At 40.0% G+C, this 17,707-nt stretch overlaps 1 protein-coding gene and 1 pseudogene across 1 annotated transcript; one reads left to right on the forward strand and one right to left on the reverse strand.

Moving 5' to 3' along the window:
• Positions 1 to 262: 262 nt before the first annotated feature.
• Positions 263 to 1,923, reverse strand: BEX2 (brain expressed X-linked 2). The gene is made up of 3 exons (XM_025855364.2): positions 1,785 to 1,923; positions 1,307 to 1,385; positions 263 to 894 (listed from the first exon to the last, which is right to left on the reverse strand). Exon 3 carries the CDS (start codon positions 887 to 889, stop codon positions 503 to 505), a length of 387 nt encoding a protein of 128 aa, XP_025711149.1. The 5' UTR covers positions 890 to 894; positions 1,307 to 1,385; positions 1,785 to 1,923; the 3' UTR covers positions 263 to 502.
• Positions 1,924 to 11,309: 9,386 nt separating this feature from the next.
• On the forward strand, positions 11,310 to 15,837 carry LOC112811335 (2',5'-phosphodiesterase 12 pseudogene; annotated as a pseudogene).
• The last annotated feature ends 1,870 nt before the right edge of the window (positions 15,838 to 17,707 follow it).

A 17,707-nucleotide genomic window follows, 5' to 3' on the forward strand; every position in this document is an offset into this window, starting at 1 on the left:
CTAAACAGAATTTCCAGAGGTAAGCTAAAACTGAGATTGTGTCACAACTCAGTAAGTGCTCACATTGCTTTTATCAGGTGGCCAAGCCCTTTCACTAGGTAATAGGTATTTAGTTCCAAAGTGAAAAAAATATAAAAAGATAAAAATTCATAATTCTACCATCAAGAGATAAACTTTAACTTTTTACTTTATATACTTACAGTATGTGTTCATATATAAAATATAGAAGATATGAAGTAAAAGAGAATACAGAGAATGTCTTTTAAACTGCTTTATTAACGTCACAATATATAATGAACACCTTGCCATGCAATAGGGTAAAACTCCCCTGCTGACAGAATCTTACATTTTGGGTCAAAATACAACATTCAATTAGAAGCTGGTCATAGGAGACCCACAAGAGACATGTAACACCAAAAGGTTTACAACAAATGTACGTTGAGAACATTAAGTTTAGGAAGCAGGTGTGTCTTCCTATTAACTTCAGGGAAAACATCAAGATTCAAGGCATAAGGCAAAACTCATCATGATGGTCATGGTGAGGAGGGTCAGTGCTAACTGCCCGCAGACTATGACTGAATTGCTTTTCCCTCAGCTTTTCCATCAGCTGTCTCATCTCGTCCCCAATCCTTTCCATATTCTCCTCTCTCATCCTTGCCTGTGGTTCTCCAAGCCTCTGAATCAGGTCCCACCTATACTGCAGGATGGGCTGCCTAACACGGAACCGCCTACGATTTACTCTAGGCACACAATATTCACCAGCTTCCAAAGGGAGGGCCAACGGCTCTCCTTTATTAGCAACTTGCTCCTTTTCATCCTTTTTCTCATTTTTCTGTTTGGCATTCTCCACGTTGAGATTTTTTACTGCTTGTTCCTCTTTGGACGCCATTGCTCCTAAGAGACAAAAGACGAGAGATCAGAAATTATTTTCTTAGTGGACTGATCAGCACCGAGGACAGAGGCCCTACTACGCACATTCCAAGACTCAGAGCCCTGGATCTCCCAAGCTTTTTTTTAAAATTTCATTTTCCCACCTGAGAGGCTCCCTACGCCCTCTAGGGGGCCCCCGGTCCGAGCTCTCCCCCCCTCCCCGCCGCTCCTCACCCCTCCCCCCCTCCCCGTCGCTCCTCACCCCTCCCCCCCTCGCCCAAAGCCCACCATTTTCCCTGCCTATCCCTGCCCAGGCCTCTGCAGGCACCAAGATGGAGGACGGGCTGGCGGGGGGGTGGGGGGGTGACGGGAGGGAATTTGGGGTCTCAGGGCTTTCCATACGTTCCCTTCGGCCCCCACGGTCCCCCGCACCCACCTGGGCCTATCCTTGCAGTCTCCTCCTCCTCCCGATTCTCGCCGAAGAGTGCGCCGCCGCGACACTTAGACCTGCACACCTGCAGAGGGCCGGGGTGGGGGCAGCGGGGGCTGCTGCAGCCGAGCGCTCCCCGCCGACCCGACGCTACCCAGCCCCTCCCGGAGCCCCCACGGCCGCCTCGCCCCCACACTCAGCCGCCCCAGACCCCGAGCTGACCACCATTTTCTACACCAAGAAGGACGGGGGCGGGGCGGGGGGTGCAACAGGCAGGTGTTTCCGAAGGGTCATCGCCTCGCCGCGGTCCAGCCCTCCGCCTAGCATTTTCCGAGGCCAAACGCGGGCTGCGGTGGGGCGGGAGGGCTGCGGTCCTTGCGCCGCTTCGCCGCGGGGCACCCGGCCCCCCGGCAGGGCTCCGCGGGGCGCGTGGGCTCTCCCACACCAAGCCCAGGGAACGCTCCCCCTCCTCCCGGTCCCTTACCTGCTTCCCCTCCGCCTCCGACTCTTTGGGGCCGCCTCTGGCCCGCACGCCCTCAGGGACACCGGGAGCAGGCACCGAGAAGCAAGCGAGTGAAGGCCGGCTCTGACGCTGGAGCGAGGGCGCGAGTCCGCGTTGGCGGGTCACGTGAGGCCTTCGTCACCGCGAGCGGCACCGCCCCCATCCCGTGCGGGCTTCTGCCCGCGCGGGGGCGCACAGCCGGTTGGCCAGCACAGCTCCCCTCTGCTGCCGCGTCCTTAACAGCACCAGCCTGGGCTCCGTGGCTCTCCCTTCTTTGTATATCCCTGGGCCTTTCTCTGCGGCTGGGGAAGGGCGGTATCTTCTCAGGGACCTGTTGGCCGTTGCTAGTTCTTCTCTGGGGCCTTGCCTCTTCCTCTCCTTTGCTTCAAGGATATGCCGTCTTCCAGTTACTGTCCTTTCTGCTACCAGTGTTCTCCATTTTCCCTCCACTAAAATGCATAGAAAAGATGTGTCAGGAAGAGTCCAGGAGAGTGGATTTAAAAAAAATTCTTAATATCTGTTTTGTTCTTTTTATGTTAAGCCCCCCAAAATTAATATGCTTTTTTTAAAGATTTTATTTATTTTATTTATTATTCGTCAGAGAGAGCGAGCACAAGCAGGCAGAGCAGGCAGAGGGAGAAGCAGGCTCTCCTCTCCGCTGTGCGAGGAGCGGGATGGGGGACTTGATCCCAGGACCCCCGATCATGACCTGAGCCGAAGGCAGAGACTTAACCAACTGAATCACCCAGGCGTTCCAATATACTTTTTTAAAAGAAAAAAGTTATTTTAATTTTAAAATTAGAATTAAAGTTGGGGGGAAAACCCAACCACCTGTCTCTTCTGCTAAATCATTATATAAATATAGACTCTACAGGCAGCTTCTTTTTTTAGAACTTGGAAAAAGACAAGGCAGCTGATGGCTCCTCTTGTTAGGGGCCCCTAGATACATGAGGCCCTTCCATGGGGTGCCAATGAGTCAGTAGTGCAGCAGAGTCTTGAGGAATTTTCAGAACTAAAACAGCAGCAATGAAAATTCCTTCACAAGTTTTTGGTTCAAAAAACAATATGTAAGTCTTTATTTGCAAATCATATGATCATGTATTTAGAGAATCCTAAGGGACCTACAATAAACCTATAGAACTAGTACTTTAATTCAGTGAGGTTGCAGCTACAGATGGATATTAAAAAAAACTCAATTGTATTCCTGTATGCTAGTGATGAACAATTGGAAATTGAAATTGTGTGCATTTTAGATTGATAAATATAGATGTAAAGATATAATGTAAAGATAAATGTAAGAAAGACCAAGGTCCTGGATCAGAAAATTCAGTACTGTTAAGATATCAGCTATCTCCGAATTAATCTATATATTTAGTGCAGTCAAAATCAAAATTTTAGCAGGCATCTTTGTATAACTTGACAAAATTACCCCCAAATTTATATGGAAATGAGAAAGACTTGTATAGACAATAATTTTGAAAAAAAAAACCCCACAAACGTAGAAAATTATATTACCTGATTTCCAGACTGAAGATGCAGTAATAAAGGTAGTGTAGTAATGGAGTATACATAGACAATGAATTTAAAATTAATAACTTCTGCTCTGTGAAAGATATGGTTAAGAAAATGAGGTGGGAAGCTGAGAAAAAATATTTTCAATAGGTTTGTATCCAGAAGATATATAAAGGCTTCCTAAAATTCAAAATAAGGCAAACAGTGTAATGAAAAACGATCAACAGGTTTGAACAAGCATTTCACTAAAGTACATGTATAAATCACCAAAGAGCTCATGGAAAGATGCTCAATGTCATCAATCATCAGGAAAATGTAAAGCAAACAAACAAAAACAATGAAATACCATAACATGGCCATCAGAATTGCTAAAATTAAAAAGTCTGACAATCCCAAGCATTTTTGAAGATATAGAACAACTGGAAATCTTATTCCTCCTCATTCATTGCTGGTGAGAAGTTCAACCACTTTGAAAGGCTTCTTGATAGTTTCTTGAAAACTTAAACTCACACTTAATAATTTGTCCAAAAAATTCCACTCCTAGGAATTTTCCCAAACAAAATTCAAACCATATTTCCTCAATAAGATTTGTATAGGGGGATGCCTGGGTGGCTCAGTCAGTTAAGTGTCTGCCTTTGGCTCAGGTCATGATCCCAGGGTCCTGGGATGGAGTCCTGCATCTGGCTCTTCGTTCAGCGGGGAGCCTGCTTCTCCCTCTGCCTGCCACTCTCCCAGGTTGTGCTCTCTCTCTCTGACAAATAAAATCTTTTAAAAAAAGATTTGTATAGGAATGTTCATGGCAATTTCATCTAGGATAGCCCCAAAGTGGATACAATCCAAATGTCCATCAACAAGTAAATGTATAAACAAATTGTGATGTATTCATATGTTAGGGTACTACAAAGGCATAAAAAGGAACAAACTGGTAAAAGGAATAAATCTCAAAAAATACACTCAGGGAAAGATATCAGACACAAGAGAGTGCATTCTGTTTGATTCCATTTATATAAAATTTTGGAAGAGGCAAAACTAATTTATATTGATACAAATTGGACGAAATCAGTGTTTGCCTGGCTTGAAGGTTGGAATTTTTCTGTGTGTAAAAGGGGAAATAACAAAACTTTCTCAGCTGAGGGAAATGTTCTGTGTCTTGATGGGATAGTGACTCCAATGGCGAATACATCTGTTGAAATCACTGAACTGTATAGTTAAAATGTATGCATCTTATTGTATGTAAATTATATCCCAATGAAGTTGATTAAAAATCAAATATCTATAAATAAATCTAAATACTTGCAAGACCTCTACACTAAAATTTATAAAATAATTTTGAGAAACATTAAAGAAGACCTAAATAAGTGTAGAGAATTGAAAGACTCAATATTTTAAAGTTGTCAATTATTCCCAAATTGATCTATAAATTCAATGCAATCCATATAAAAATCTCAGCCATTTATTTTTTGTTGACAAGCAGATTCCAACTATGTATATAAAAATGCAAAAAACCAAATGTAGCCAAGAGAACCTTGAAGAAGGGAGTACCAAAACTTCCACCAGTAGATACCAAACTTAACACAATGCTATAGTGCATAAATTATGAATAAATAGTGTGATACTGTCTCAAAAATTAACATATTTGTGTACACATGCATAGATGTGCAGGCCTGTGAAACATACCTACACATACTCTCGATTTATGGCAAAGATGACACTGCAGTGAAATGGGGAAAGGATTTTTTCCCTAAAAAGTGGTAACAGTTCAGTTAGATATCCATAATGTGAAAAAAATGTATGTCGACTCTACCCTAAATAACACACAAAATAAACTCCCAATGAATTGCAGATCTAAATGGGAAAGATTAAAATGTCATTCTACAGGAATGACAGAAATACACAGAAAATCATCTTCATGACTTTGGAGTAGGCATTATTCTTCTCTTTTTCAATTTTTAATTAAATTCTAGTTACCATACAGTGCAATTTTGGTTTCAGGAGTAGAATTCCGTGACTCATCAGTTACATACAACACCCAGTGGTCATCGTATCAAATGCCCTCTTTTTAAAAAAAAGATTTTATTTATTTATTAGAGAGCACAAGTGGGGATTGAGGGGCACTGGGAGAGGGAGAAGCAGACTCCCCGCTGAGCAGAGAGCCTGAGATCATGACCTGAGCTGAAGCTGGGCGCTTAACTGACTGAACCACCCAGGTGCCCCTCAAGTGCTCTCCTTAATACCCATCACCCATCTAGCCCATCCCCCACCCATCTCCCTCTATCACTCCTCAGTTTGTTCTCTATATTTAAGAGTCTCTTATGGTTTGTTTCCCCTCTCTCTTTTTTCTTTTTTTCCCCTCCCATATGTTCATCTGTTTTGTTTCTTAAATTCCACATATGAGTGAAATCACATGGTATTTGTCTTTCTCTGACTTGTTTCGCTTAACATAATACATTCTAGCTCCATCCCCTCCTTGTAAATGGCAAGATTTCATTTTTTTGTGGTTGAGTAATATTCCATTGTACATATACTACGTTCTTTATCCATTCATCAGTTGATGGACATTTGGGCTCTTTCCATAGTTTGGCTATTGTTGATAATGCTGCTTTGAACATCGGGGTGCATGTACCCCCTTGGAATCTGTATTTTTGTATCCTTTGGGTAAATACGTAGTAGTACAAATGCTGGGTCATAAGGTGGTTCTATTTTTAACTTTCTGAGGAACCTCCATACTGTTTTCCACAGTGGCTGCACCAGTGTGCATTCCCACCACCAGTGCAAGAGGGTTCCCCTCTCTCTGCATCCTCACCAACATCTGCTGTTTCTTGTGTTGCTAATTTTAGCCATTCTGGCAGGTGTGAGGTGGTATCTCATCATGGTTTTGATTAGTATTTCCCTGATGTAGAGTGATGTTGAGCATCTTTTCATGTGTCTGTTAGCCATCTGGATGTCTTCTCTGGAAAAGTATCTTTTCATGTCTTCTGTCCATTTCTTAACTGGATTATTTGTTTTTTGGATGTTGAGCTTGGTAAGTTTTTTACAGATTTTGGATACTAACCCTTTATCAGATATGTCATTTGTAAATATCTTTTCCCATTCTGTAGCCTGCCTTTTAATTTTGTTGATTGTTTCCTTCGTTGTGTGGAAGGTTTTTATCTTCATGAAGTACCAATAGTTCATTTTTGCTTTTGTTTCCCTTGAATAGGCAGTATTATTAAAGAAGACACAAAAAGCACTAATTATGAAGGATAAAAATTATTGTACATTGCACCTTATTAATATCAGAAACTTCTGTTCATCAAAAGATACCATTAAGAGAATATGGAAGCAAGCCACAAACTAGGAAAAGATATGAGGAACACATATATCAGACAAATGGCTCATATCTATAATGTATAAAGAATTCTTACAAATAAATTTTAAAAAGACAATCCAATTAAAAAATGGGCAAACACCTTAAAACAGTACTTCAAAAACTAGAATATCCTAATGTCTAATAAATTTGTGAAAATATGGGCGCCTGGGTGGCTCAGTCGGTTAAGCAACTGCCTTTGGCTCAGGTCATGATCCTGGAGTGAGTCTGAGAATCGAATCCCGCATGGGGCTCCCTGCTCAGCAGGGGGTCTGCTTCTCCCTCTGACCTTCCCCCTTATCATGCTCTCTCTCTCTCTCTCTCTCATTCTCTCTCAAATAAAATCTAAAAAAAAAAATTGTGAAAATATGTTCAGCTTCATTAGTTTGCAGAGAAATACAAGTTAAAACCAACATGTCATACCACTAAACACCCTCCCCCTCCCCCTCGGAATGTCTAAAATAATAAAGACAGAAAATGTCAAGTATTTTATGAGGATGTGGTACAACAGGAACTGGCACTACCACTTTGAAAAAGTGGCACAATATAACAATGGTAAACATATGTATACTTTATGATCAAACAATCTCACTCTAGATATACCCATAATAAAAATGTGTGCATTGGTTTACCAAACAACATTTGCACATATGTTTATAATAGTATTTTTTTATGTTTTTATGTTGCACAGACCCAAATGTTCTTTTTTTAAAAAAAATATTTTATTTATTTTTCAGAGAGAGAGAGAGCACAAGCAGGGGAAGCGGCAGGCAGAGGGAGATGCAGGCTCCCCACTGAGCAAGGAGCCCAACGTGGGACTTGATCCCAGGATGCTGAGATCATGACCTGAGCCAAAGGCAGACGTTTAACCCACTGATCCACCCAGGTGTCCCCCAAATGTTTTGCATCAGGAAAATGTATAAATAATTATCATATATTTTCACAGTGGGATGTTATTCAGTAATAAAAATGTACAAATTACAACTACATGCAGTATGGCTGGATCTCACAAACCTAATGTTGAGATAAAGAAGCCGAAGTGGAAAGGAGTAATGTACATGAGTTTTATAAGAGTTTAAACACAGGCAAAATTATGATATTAGAATTCAAGGTAGTGACATCCTTGAATAATGACTGGAACAGAGTTTCTACAGTGTTGGTAATGGTCTGGGGGTTTTTCTTTTGTTTTGAGTACTGGTTAAATGGTTTTAGTTTGCAAAACTTCACTGAGCTAGGTACTCATGATTTGGTCACTTTTACATATGTATTTTATACTTTATTTAAACGTTCCCTTAATGCAAAACAAACTGATATCATTCTTCTTATAGTAAATTGTTAAGCTTAGAAAAAAAATTCTCACAGTATTGGTGGGTATGTAACTTGGTACATTCTTTCTAGAGGGCTATTTGACAGTAATTATTAAAAAGTCTTAGAAATGTCCATACTCTTTGATGTAATAATTTTTTACATTATATTATACAGAAAAAATCATACATGTGTTTAGAGACTTACACATAAAGATATTTATTGTAGTAAAACAAATACAAGCAAAGCAATGGAAAAAATAAGCAAAATATAAGCAAAAAATGAAAAAAATATAGATTAGCTGGCTTGAACAGATTATTACATATTAGTATAATTGAGTTCTGTAAAACAAGAAAAATATGCTACATATACAATGGAATAGTATTCAGCCATAAAAAAGAAGGAAATCTTGCCATTTGCAATAACATGGATGGAGCTAGAGAGCATTATGTTAAGTGAAATAAGTCAGTCAGAGAAAGGCAAATACCATATGATTTCACTCATATGTGGAATTTAAGAAACAAAACAAATGAGCAAAGGGAAAAAAGAGAGAGAGAGAAACCAAGAAACAGACTTAATTTAGAGAACAAACTGATGGTTACCAGAGGGGAGGTGGGTGGGGGGTGGATTAAATAGATGATGGGAATTAAGGAGTACACTTGTTGTGATGAGCACCAGGTGATGTATGGAAATGTTGAATCACTATGTTGTATACTTGAAACTAATATAACACTATGTTAACTATACTGGAATTAAAATAAAAAGCTTAATTAAAATAAATGAATAAATAACTTAATTAAAGTAAAGAAAAAGAAAGAAAAATATGCCATAAAAGTGTATTTAATGATAAAGAAAACTTCTCATGGTTCACACTTTAAATAACAGGAAAGTGGATTAGAAACAGTGTGCTCAGTGGGACTCTAATATACATGTATCTGTATATACATGTGTAAACATAGAATGTAATAAAAAGAGTATAATCTATCCTTATTTCTGAATATGCTTATATTATCAATATTAAAACAAAAAGTCTTTTTTTAAAAAAGATCTTACATTTTAGTAAATCTCTACACCCAACATGAGGTTCAACCCACAACCCCAAGATCAAGAGTCACATGCTCTACCAACTGAGCAGCCAAGCACCCCCAAAACAAAAAATTTCTATACATAAAACCACCAGGAACAAAAATAGTAAATAACAAACTAGGAAACATGTGCAGAACATACATCATAAATTTATTTTAATTTCATTTTTCCACATCAGAAAAAAAGTAGTGTGGAAAAATCTTCCTTTCCACTCCACTTCTAAAATCTATCACTTCCTTCCCAAGTTTATTTAGGATACAGGATAAGCCACTATAATATAAAGACCCCCAAAATACAGTGGTTCAAACAAGAGAGAAATATCTTTCCCCCATACAAAATAGTCCAGAGATAGAAAGGGATTTTTGGACAGGTGGATTTGTCTGCTGTATGAGGTCAAGTGCTTTTTATTTTGTTGCTCTGCTATCTCCTAGAGTGTTTTACCTACGCTTTGTCGGAGTTCAAGGACACAGGAAGGAGGAAAGAGAAAGTAGTAGGCAAACAATTTTCTTTTAAATACTGGAACATAATAAAAAAAAGAAAATAATGTATGTTGAAGAAATAAATTCAAGACAATAGGAAAAAAAGAAATCAGTTTAAAAAAAGTAGTACAGAAGTTGCACGTTCCACATCTCATATTCTATTGCAAAGAAATTGGACACAAAGACACTTGTCTGCAAAGTGGCTGGGGAATGTTAGTTTCTAGTTGAGTGATCAAGAGTTCCTTTAAAACTCTGGGTATTGTATGGTGACTAACATAACATAATAAAATTAAATTAAAAAAAACCTTTGGGGACGAGAATCTTATTACTTAGAAGAAGATGGGGACATCTTAAGCCATTAAAGCACCAAAAAAACCCACAAAAAAACAAAAAAAAACCCACAACAAAACAAAACAAACAAAAAAACCAAAAAACCACACCAACTTGTTTTTATTGAGGTGTAATTCATAAGGGACTACATTGCTGATAAGGCTTCTTAGAACTATGGCTGGACGTTTTGTTCTAGTCTCCCAAGAAGGGCCATTTTATTTTTTAGAGTCACTTCTAAAGTCATGTGGTCTTTAACTTTGGGGTCTATTTTGCATATAAGTGCTAATGCAAATAAATTTAAACTCAAGTAGACCTCATCACATGTCACCCCATGAATGTTGACAATGGAAGGAATATCTTGCCTGTAGTATATATCAGTTCTGGACTGAGAAGCTGGGGAAGAAACTTTATTTTCTTTTTTTTTAAAGGTTGTTTTATTTATTTATTGACAGAGAGAGTGACAGCAAGAGAGGGAACACAAGTAGGGGGAGTGGTAGAGGGAGAAGCAGGCTCCCCACTGAGCAGGAAGCCTGATGCAGGGGCTTGATCCCAGGACCCTGGGATCGTGACCCGAGGGGAAGGCAGATGCTTAATGACCTTAATGACCGAGCCACCCGGATGTCCCAGGGTACCTATATTTTAAATGCACATGCCCCAGTTCCCATAAAGAAAGGTTAACAGATTCGGATTCTATTACCTGAAAATAAGTGAGAAAGTCCTGGGGGAAGTGCAGGGCACAGATTTCCTGACTTCATGTCATGAAGAGCTTGCACTGAACCTGCTTTGTGATCATAAACCATCAATAGACTTAGGCAACTCTAAAGGAGGAGCAAGTGGACTTGTGCCCACAAAGCAGCATGAGACAGGACAGAGTAATTAATGGTAAGGATGGGGGTGGGCCTGGTTTCAGTCAAATAGTTCTTTTCTCTCTTTCTTACCTTATTTCTAGATCCTTCCCATGTTCTGAGGCCCAGGTCAAGGTCCTTTTCCTCCTTGAGTCTTTCTCTATTTTAGGCCAATCTGGCCATTTCCTTCTTCTAGCTTCTATTGGTTGGATAGTTCACCCTTTTGTTTAGCTGTCTCCAAATGGCCTCATGTGAAGGGGTATTTGGCCTACCCAGAGACAGTCTATGTTTCACCAATGTTGTGCCTTTCTCTGAGACCTAGCCCTTATCATTCAGAGCATACAAGGCAGTGCCGGGCATGTGAAGGGTTCCCCAAAATAACTCATCAGTGAACAAAGATGGGAGAAAACATAGGAACATTTTGAGACACTTCTCATTCTAAAACTTGGGTTGATTCCCTGATTCAACACTAACCATCTGTGTAACCTTAGACACCTTACTTAAATCTCTCAAAAGGGGAGGGGGAGGGGATAGAGGAAGGGGCGCCAGAGAATGGTCTGCCCTAGTAGTTCAGATAGAAGGTCCAGAGGGCCTAAACAGGATAATGATGAATTCAGCTGTCACAGTGAAGAAAGACAGGCTTACTGGCTATGGAAGGGGTGAGAGTCAGACAAGACTCTGACATTTCAAGACAGAGCCACTAGACAAATTAATATGGCAGGTTGTATTAATGTTAAGAGCACAGGATCTCATTCGAAGATGACTATAAAATATCAACAGAAGACTTGAAAGGCAAGTCGGCCCCAACAGACCTGTAGTCACCAAATGATATCTGGATAAGGGCAAACTGTTAGAGCCAATATTTTGATCTCCTGGATATAGCTGCCAACTTGCGGGAATTAGAGGAGAGGATCAGATTGAGCTATACGTAGGCAGTGAGCAAAATCTAGACGCTAAGAAAGCCCACAAGTCAAACAGCCCAAGTTCTTCCATAGATAATGTGTAAGAAAAAGAAACGGAGCAAAAAGCCTGTACATTAGTAAGGACTTTAAATAAATATAAACATTTTTTAAAGGGCAAGACTAAAGTATAATGTTCAGGTATGCATATTTGGAAAATAAACACATAAAGAAACCAAAGAAAGTGATTACTACCAAAGTCAGGATAGTGGTTACATTCAGGGTAAAAAAGGGAGGCTTCAGTTAGGATGGGGCATATAGAGGAGCTTCTGGGGTGGCTGGAAGTTTTATTTATTGATCTGAGTTATGGTCAATAAGAGTGTTCATCTTATGCTATTTCACTAATGTTCACATTTTAATGTTTCTGGGTTATATTTTATAAAGAAGTGCTTTAAAACTCATAAGATTTCTTTTTATTTACATAAGTATGACCTAAGACACCATTTCAAAAATCTTAACATGATAACAAGGGTAGTGATGGTGAGATCTTAGAATCTCCTAGTGACCTCATGATAAACAAGTTTCATAGTTTTAGGATTTATATTCATGTGTATGATCCACTTCAAATTATTTTTTGTGCATGATATCAGGTGAAGATCAAGAATACCCTGTGAGATATCTTGGCACCTTTGTTGAAAACCAATTGACCATATGTGTTTGGGTGTATTTCTGGACTATATATTCTGTTCCACTGATCTATATATCAGTTCTGCACCCCACCATCACTGCCTTGGTCACTGCAGCTATATCACATCATAAAAAATTTGAGTTCTCCAGACTTGTTCTTCATTTTTACAATTGTTTTAGCTATTCTAAATCCATATACATTTTGGAGTCATCTTGTCAGTTTCTACAGAGATATCTTCTCAGATTTTGATTGTGATTGCTTTGAATCTATGGATCACTTGGAAAGGAGGATTGATATCTTAACAATATTCAGTCTCCTGATCCATAAACATGATATATTTCTATATTTATTTAGATATTTTTAAATTTCTCTCAACTGTGTCTTGTAGTTTTTAATGTCCATGTTTTATACATATTTTGCTAGCCCTGTCCTTAGACTCTCGAGCTATTGTCGATGATATTGATTTTGTTTTATTTATAATTTTCAATTGCAATTTCAATTGTTCACTGCTAGTATATAGAAACACAATTTTGGGGGTACCTGGGTGCCTCAGTCAATTAAGCATCCGACTCTTGATTTCAGCTCAGGTCATGCCTGATCTCAGGATTGTGCGATTGAGCCGGAAGCCAAGCTCCAGGCTCAGCTTGGAGTCTGTCTGAGATTCTCATCTCCTTCTCCCTCTGCCCCTCCCCCAGCTCACACACACACACACTCTCTCTCTCTTTCTCTCTCTCTGTCTCTAAACAAACAAATAAAATCTTTAAAAAACCAAAAAGAAATATAATTGCTGTTTGCATATTGACCTTGCATCCTACAACATATCTAAACTCAATTAGTTCTAGTAGCTTTTTTGTATATTCTTTAGAATTTTTCTTTTAAAACTCATGTCATCTGTGAATAAAGTACAATGCTGGATAGGAATGATGAAAGTGAACAATCTGCCCTTATTCCCTATCTTAGGGGGAAAATGTACACTATTTCATGACTAAGTATGTTCTCTGTGGGTTTATCATAGTTTCCCTTTATCACTGAGAAAGTTTGATTTTCTTTTTTCTTTATTTATTTTGAAAGATTTTTATTTATTTGACAGAGAGAGAGACAGCAAGAGAGGGAACATAAGCAGGGGGAGTGGGAGAGGGAGAAGCAGGCCTCCCACTTAGCAGGAAGCCCAATGTGAGGCTCTATCCCAGGACTCTGGGATCATGACCTGAGCTGAAGGCAGATGCTTCAGGACTGAGACACCGAGGCGCCCTGATTTTCTTTTTTTAAATCATGAATGAGTGTTGACTTTTGTCAGGTATTTTCATACATCTATTGAAATAATAATATGTTTTTTCTCTTTGACTCTCTAAATAAGTAGAGTGTATTACTTGATTTTTTAATGTTAAACCAACTTTACGTTCCTGGGGTAAACTCCACTTGGTACTCATCTTTATATATACATCAATGGATATTATATGCTAGTAATTTTATGGGGATTTTTGCATATAGGTTCACGAGTATATTGGTCTGTAATTTTTTCTCATAATATCCATAACAGGTTTTATTGTCAAGATCATTCTTGTATCTTAAAATGAGTTGCAGAACGCTTTGTATCCTCCAATTTCTGAAAGACTCTGTAATGTTGGCAGTATTTCTTTTTTAAACGATTGCTAGAGCTCACCAGTACAATCTTTGTGAGAAATTTTTTTGGTTATGAATTTATTTTATTTTATAGATATAAATTTACTCAGATCTGACGCCTGGCGGCCGCTGGGCCACCACATCCATCTGGAGCCTCCCGGGGGGAGCCCCCCTCCTTCGTGGGGTCCGCACGGCGGTGGAGCGGCACACTCGGGCCGAGGCGACAACTGAGACCGCGGCGGGCTCCGTGGAGCTCGCTGTAGTGCGCTGTGTGGCCTCAGAGCCCAAGCTAAGCCTGTCGTTCGCGCTGGCCGACGGCAGCCACAAAGAACATGCAGCGCGACCAAAGCGAGCCGCTGGGTCGGGCCTTCAGCCGGCTTGCAACCAATGTCCTCAAAGGCCACCCTAAGGCGGCCGCTGCCAAGAAGAGCAGGAAGAACCGGCCAAATGCAAGTGGCGGCGTGGCCGGTGCCGGGCCTGGGTCTGAGCTGGCTGCGGCCTGCGCGCGCGTGGTGAAGCTGTACTATCGGGAGGGGGCAGCGGCTGAAAACGTGCTCCACGTGGACAGCGCGGTGCTGCAGATCCGCGACGTCAAGTACAAGGTGGAGCGCAACCCGTTGGCCTTCACGAGCTGCAGTTGCCACGCTACATTATGCCGGCTTCCCGGTGTGCCCCAGGATCAGCCTCGAACTTGGGGATCCCGCCAGCTCCTTCTTCCGCTGGTACAAGGAAGCCACAGCCGGAGCGGCAGAGCCTGAGGGCGGGGGCCCCTCGTTACTGTCTCCCTCTTCACCCTCTCCTAGTTGGACAGAGACGGTTGTGAACGAGGAGGGCCAGACGCCATCCAATGCCGACATCGGGCTCCGGACTCAAGCTTCATTGCACCCCAGGCAATGGGCAGCGCTTCAGGCCAAGCGGGGAGTTGGAAAGTGTGTGCCCCGTGGAGGTTGGATTTGGCACCTGCACTTTTGACCACCGCATCTCTACACCAAGAAGGTGACGGACGACTCTGTCATCCGCATGGTCTCTTACGACCTCCAGGCTGACACGTAAGCCCGACTGAGTTTTCGAGGAGCGTCCTGTACCTGTACTGTGCCCCTTATACCCTGGAGCTCGACTACCGCCAGAACCTTAGCCAGTAGAAACTCACGGGCTACAAAGCTGACCTCATCTGTTTGCAGGAGGTTGATTGCAAGGTGTTTACAGACGGCTTGGTGCCAGCCCTCGAGGCCTTGGGGCTGGAGGGCATGTTGAGAATAAAGCAGCGGGAAGGCCTGGCTACTTTCTACCGAAAGACCAAATTCACTCTCCTTAGCCAGCATGCCATTTCTTTCCATGAGGCCCTGGAGTCCAACCCACCTCACAAAGAACTGATGGAGAACCTAGTTTGTACCTGTTTGCACAGAAGAGGGTGCTCCTGAGATCTTCTGTCCTCTAGGTTTCTGTTCTTCAGTCTACAAAGGACTCTTCTAAAAGGGTAAGTGTTGCTAATACCCATCTCTGCTGGCATCCAAAAGGTAGGTACATTTCTCTCATTCAAATGGCAGTAGTCTTGGCTCACATTAGACATGTCTCGTGTGACCTGTATCCTGGCATACCAGTTATGTTTTGTGGACACTTTAATAGTACCCCATCAACAGGAATGTATCATTTTGTTGTCAGTGGGGAAGAGGAATGGTGAAACATGTCCCTTACCCATTTTTTAAAACTGAGAAGTGCTTGTGGTGAACCTGCTTACTCAAATTACGTTGGTGGCTTTCATGGATGTCTGGGTTACATTTTCATTGACTTAAATGCTCTAGAGGTTGGACAGGTGATTTCCATTACCTAGTCATGAAGAAGTTACCACCCACCAGACCTTACCTAGTGTTTCCCATCCCTCTGATCCCACAGCACTTGTATGTGATTTAGAATGGAAATAGATTTGTGTTTAATGGAATGTAAGTCTGCTTTAGTAGGCAATTTAATATGAATCAGAGCTTATGTGTAACCCTCAAAGAGGAAAACTAGACAGACACCAAGGCAAAATGTTATTCTACTAGATACGTTCCAGTGCCTTCATTACATGACTGTTCATAATATTTGCAGTTTCTCCACTTTTCTTTTTTCCTATGGTTGAAGGAAAAATAAATATATTTATGACTCCCAGGAAGAACATTGAATTATTATGTACATTTTTATAAGTACCTTTTTTTTAGCTAGGAATTAAGAATTTTGTAAAAAAAACCCCATTTGAATGATGCCTTAATTTTTCTATCATAACATTTCAAATTGAATCATGTTTATATAATTGGGGAAAAATGCATACAGGTTAAAGTGAGAGGCCTAAGTCTGACACATGAAAGGAGTAACATTAGAGTCTACCTCTACCTCAATTTGGTTAGCAATTTAATACAGCTTCAGAGCTTTAACAGAAGATTAAAATATGCCATCACCAATTGTTATTACTTCTCATCTTTAATTTGTCAATTAACATAATTAATTTTCATTCTGTTATTTTTAGGATTTTAATTTTTAGTATATGGTACAAATGGACATTTATATTCTTATTCTTACTGCAGCTCATTTGAACTTTTAGGATGCAAGCACAATTTAGTCTTCAAAGTGAATAGCAACATAGTCAACTTGATCCAATTTCTTTATTCTTGCCCATGAAAAATGTTCATAAATCAGTAGGGTATTTGACCATATGATATTACAGAATACAGCATAATAGATTATGTGAAACTGCCTACTGATATGGGCTTGACATTTTCGGTGAACCACCGAGCATTTCTATGCTGGAAGTATATTTGAAGTTGTTGGTTTTTATAAATAGGAGAAAGGGGAGTAGCGGAGCTTTTGAGCATTTTTGAAATAAACTGTTCTTTTTATAGATTTAAGCATTATAGTTTGTTATAGGAAAACATCGTATATAGTTTATATGCTGTAAAAAAATTTAAATATGAAGTCAAATCTTTTAAAATTAGAAATTACAGTTTTATTGATTAGTTTCTACCCTAGAGTGATAACTGAGCTCTTCTAACTCAGTTATCACCATACCTTATTTATAATGCTTTAGCTGTTACTTTTTGATGTTCAGGATACTCTAATGTTCTCATATTTCTGCATTTAGTTTCTATAGCTTAGATATTAAAAGCCCACCCACTTCAAGAAGAGTTCTAATTTTCCACCGTCATGAGAGCTTTTGTCCCAAATTCTTTACTAATCTCTAAACCCAATACCATAAGAACTTTTCTCTTTTGATAAAGTAGGCTGTACTTTCATATTCCACTCACTTTCCAATGTGTTAACTCTTAGTTTAGTAAGTTTGAGGATGAGAGTTTTACCTACAGTTCAGTTTGAACCTTGAAGTACTTAAAATACTGGAGGAGAAAAATTAAAGTGGCAGTTTCTTGGGATCTTGTTTAGAAAAAGCTATAAATGAAAAGTTGATGTTACCAAGTTGTGCCTTCCTAAATAACATTTTTGAGAGCATTTTAATATCAGTTTACAAATACATGAATATGTTAAAGCCAGAATCTGATTCTTTTGCAAAATACATGTTTTTCCTCCTTTTAAAAAAATTTACTCAGATTTTGTTTCTTCTTTAGTTTGGAAAGCTTTTCTTTTCAAGTAATTTTACCATTTCATCTGTTCATCTGTGTCATTGACTTTATTGGCATAAAGTTGCTCACAATATTTCCTTACTATGTCTGTACAAAGTGTGGTGCTGGCCTTATTTCAACCCTGATATTGGTAATTTGTGACTTCTTTTTTTCTTGATTCATTTCTTAGAAGTTTAATGATCTT

The sequence above is a fragment of the Callorhinus ursinus genome, unplaced genomic scaffold (assembly GCF_003265705.2).
Source record: "Callorhinus ursinus isolate GAN/ISIS: 27379988/994484 unplaced genomic scaffold, GSC_fseal_2.0 scaffold154, whole genome shotgun sequence".
NCBI classification, from domain to species: Eukaryota; Metazoa; Chordata; class Mammalia; order Carnivora; family Otariidae; genus Callorhinus; species Callorhinus ursinus.

Excerpts from the sequence above, each read along its gene's own strand:
- BEX2 (XM_025855364.2), bottom strand. The coding sequence starts at position 889 with ATGGCGTCCAAAGAGGAACAAGCAGTAAAAAATCTCAACGTGGAGAAT.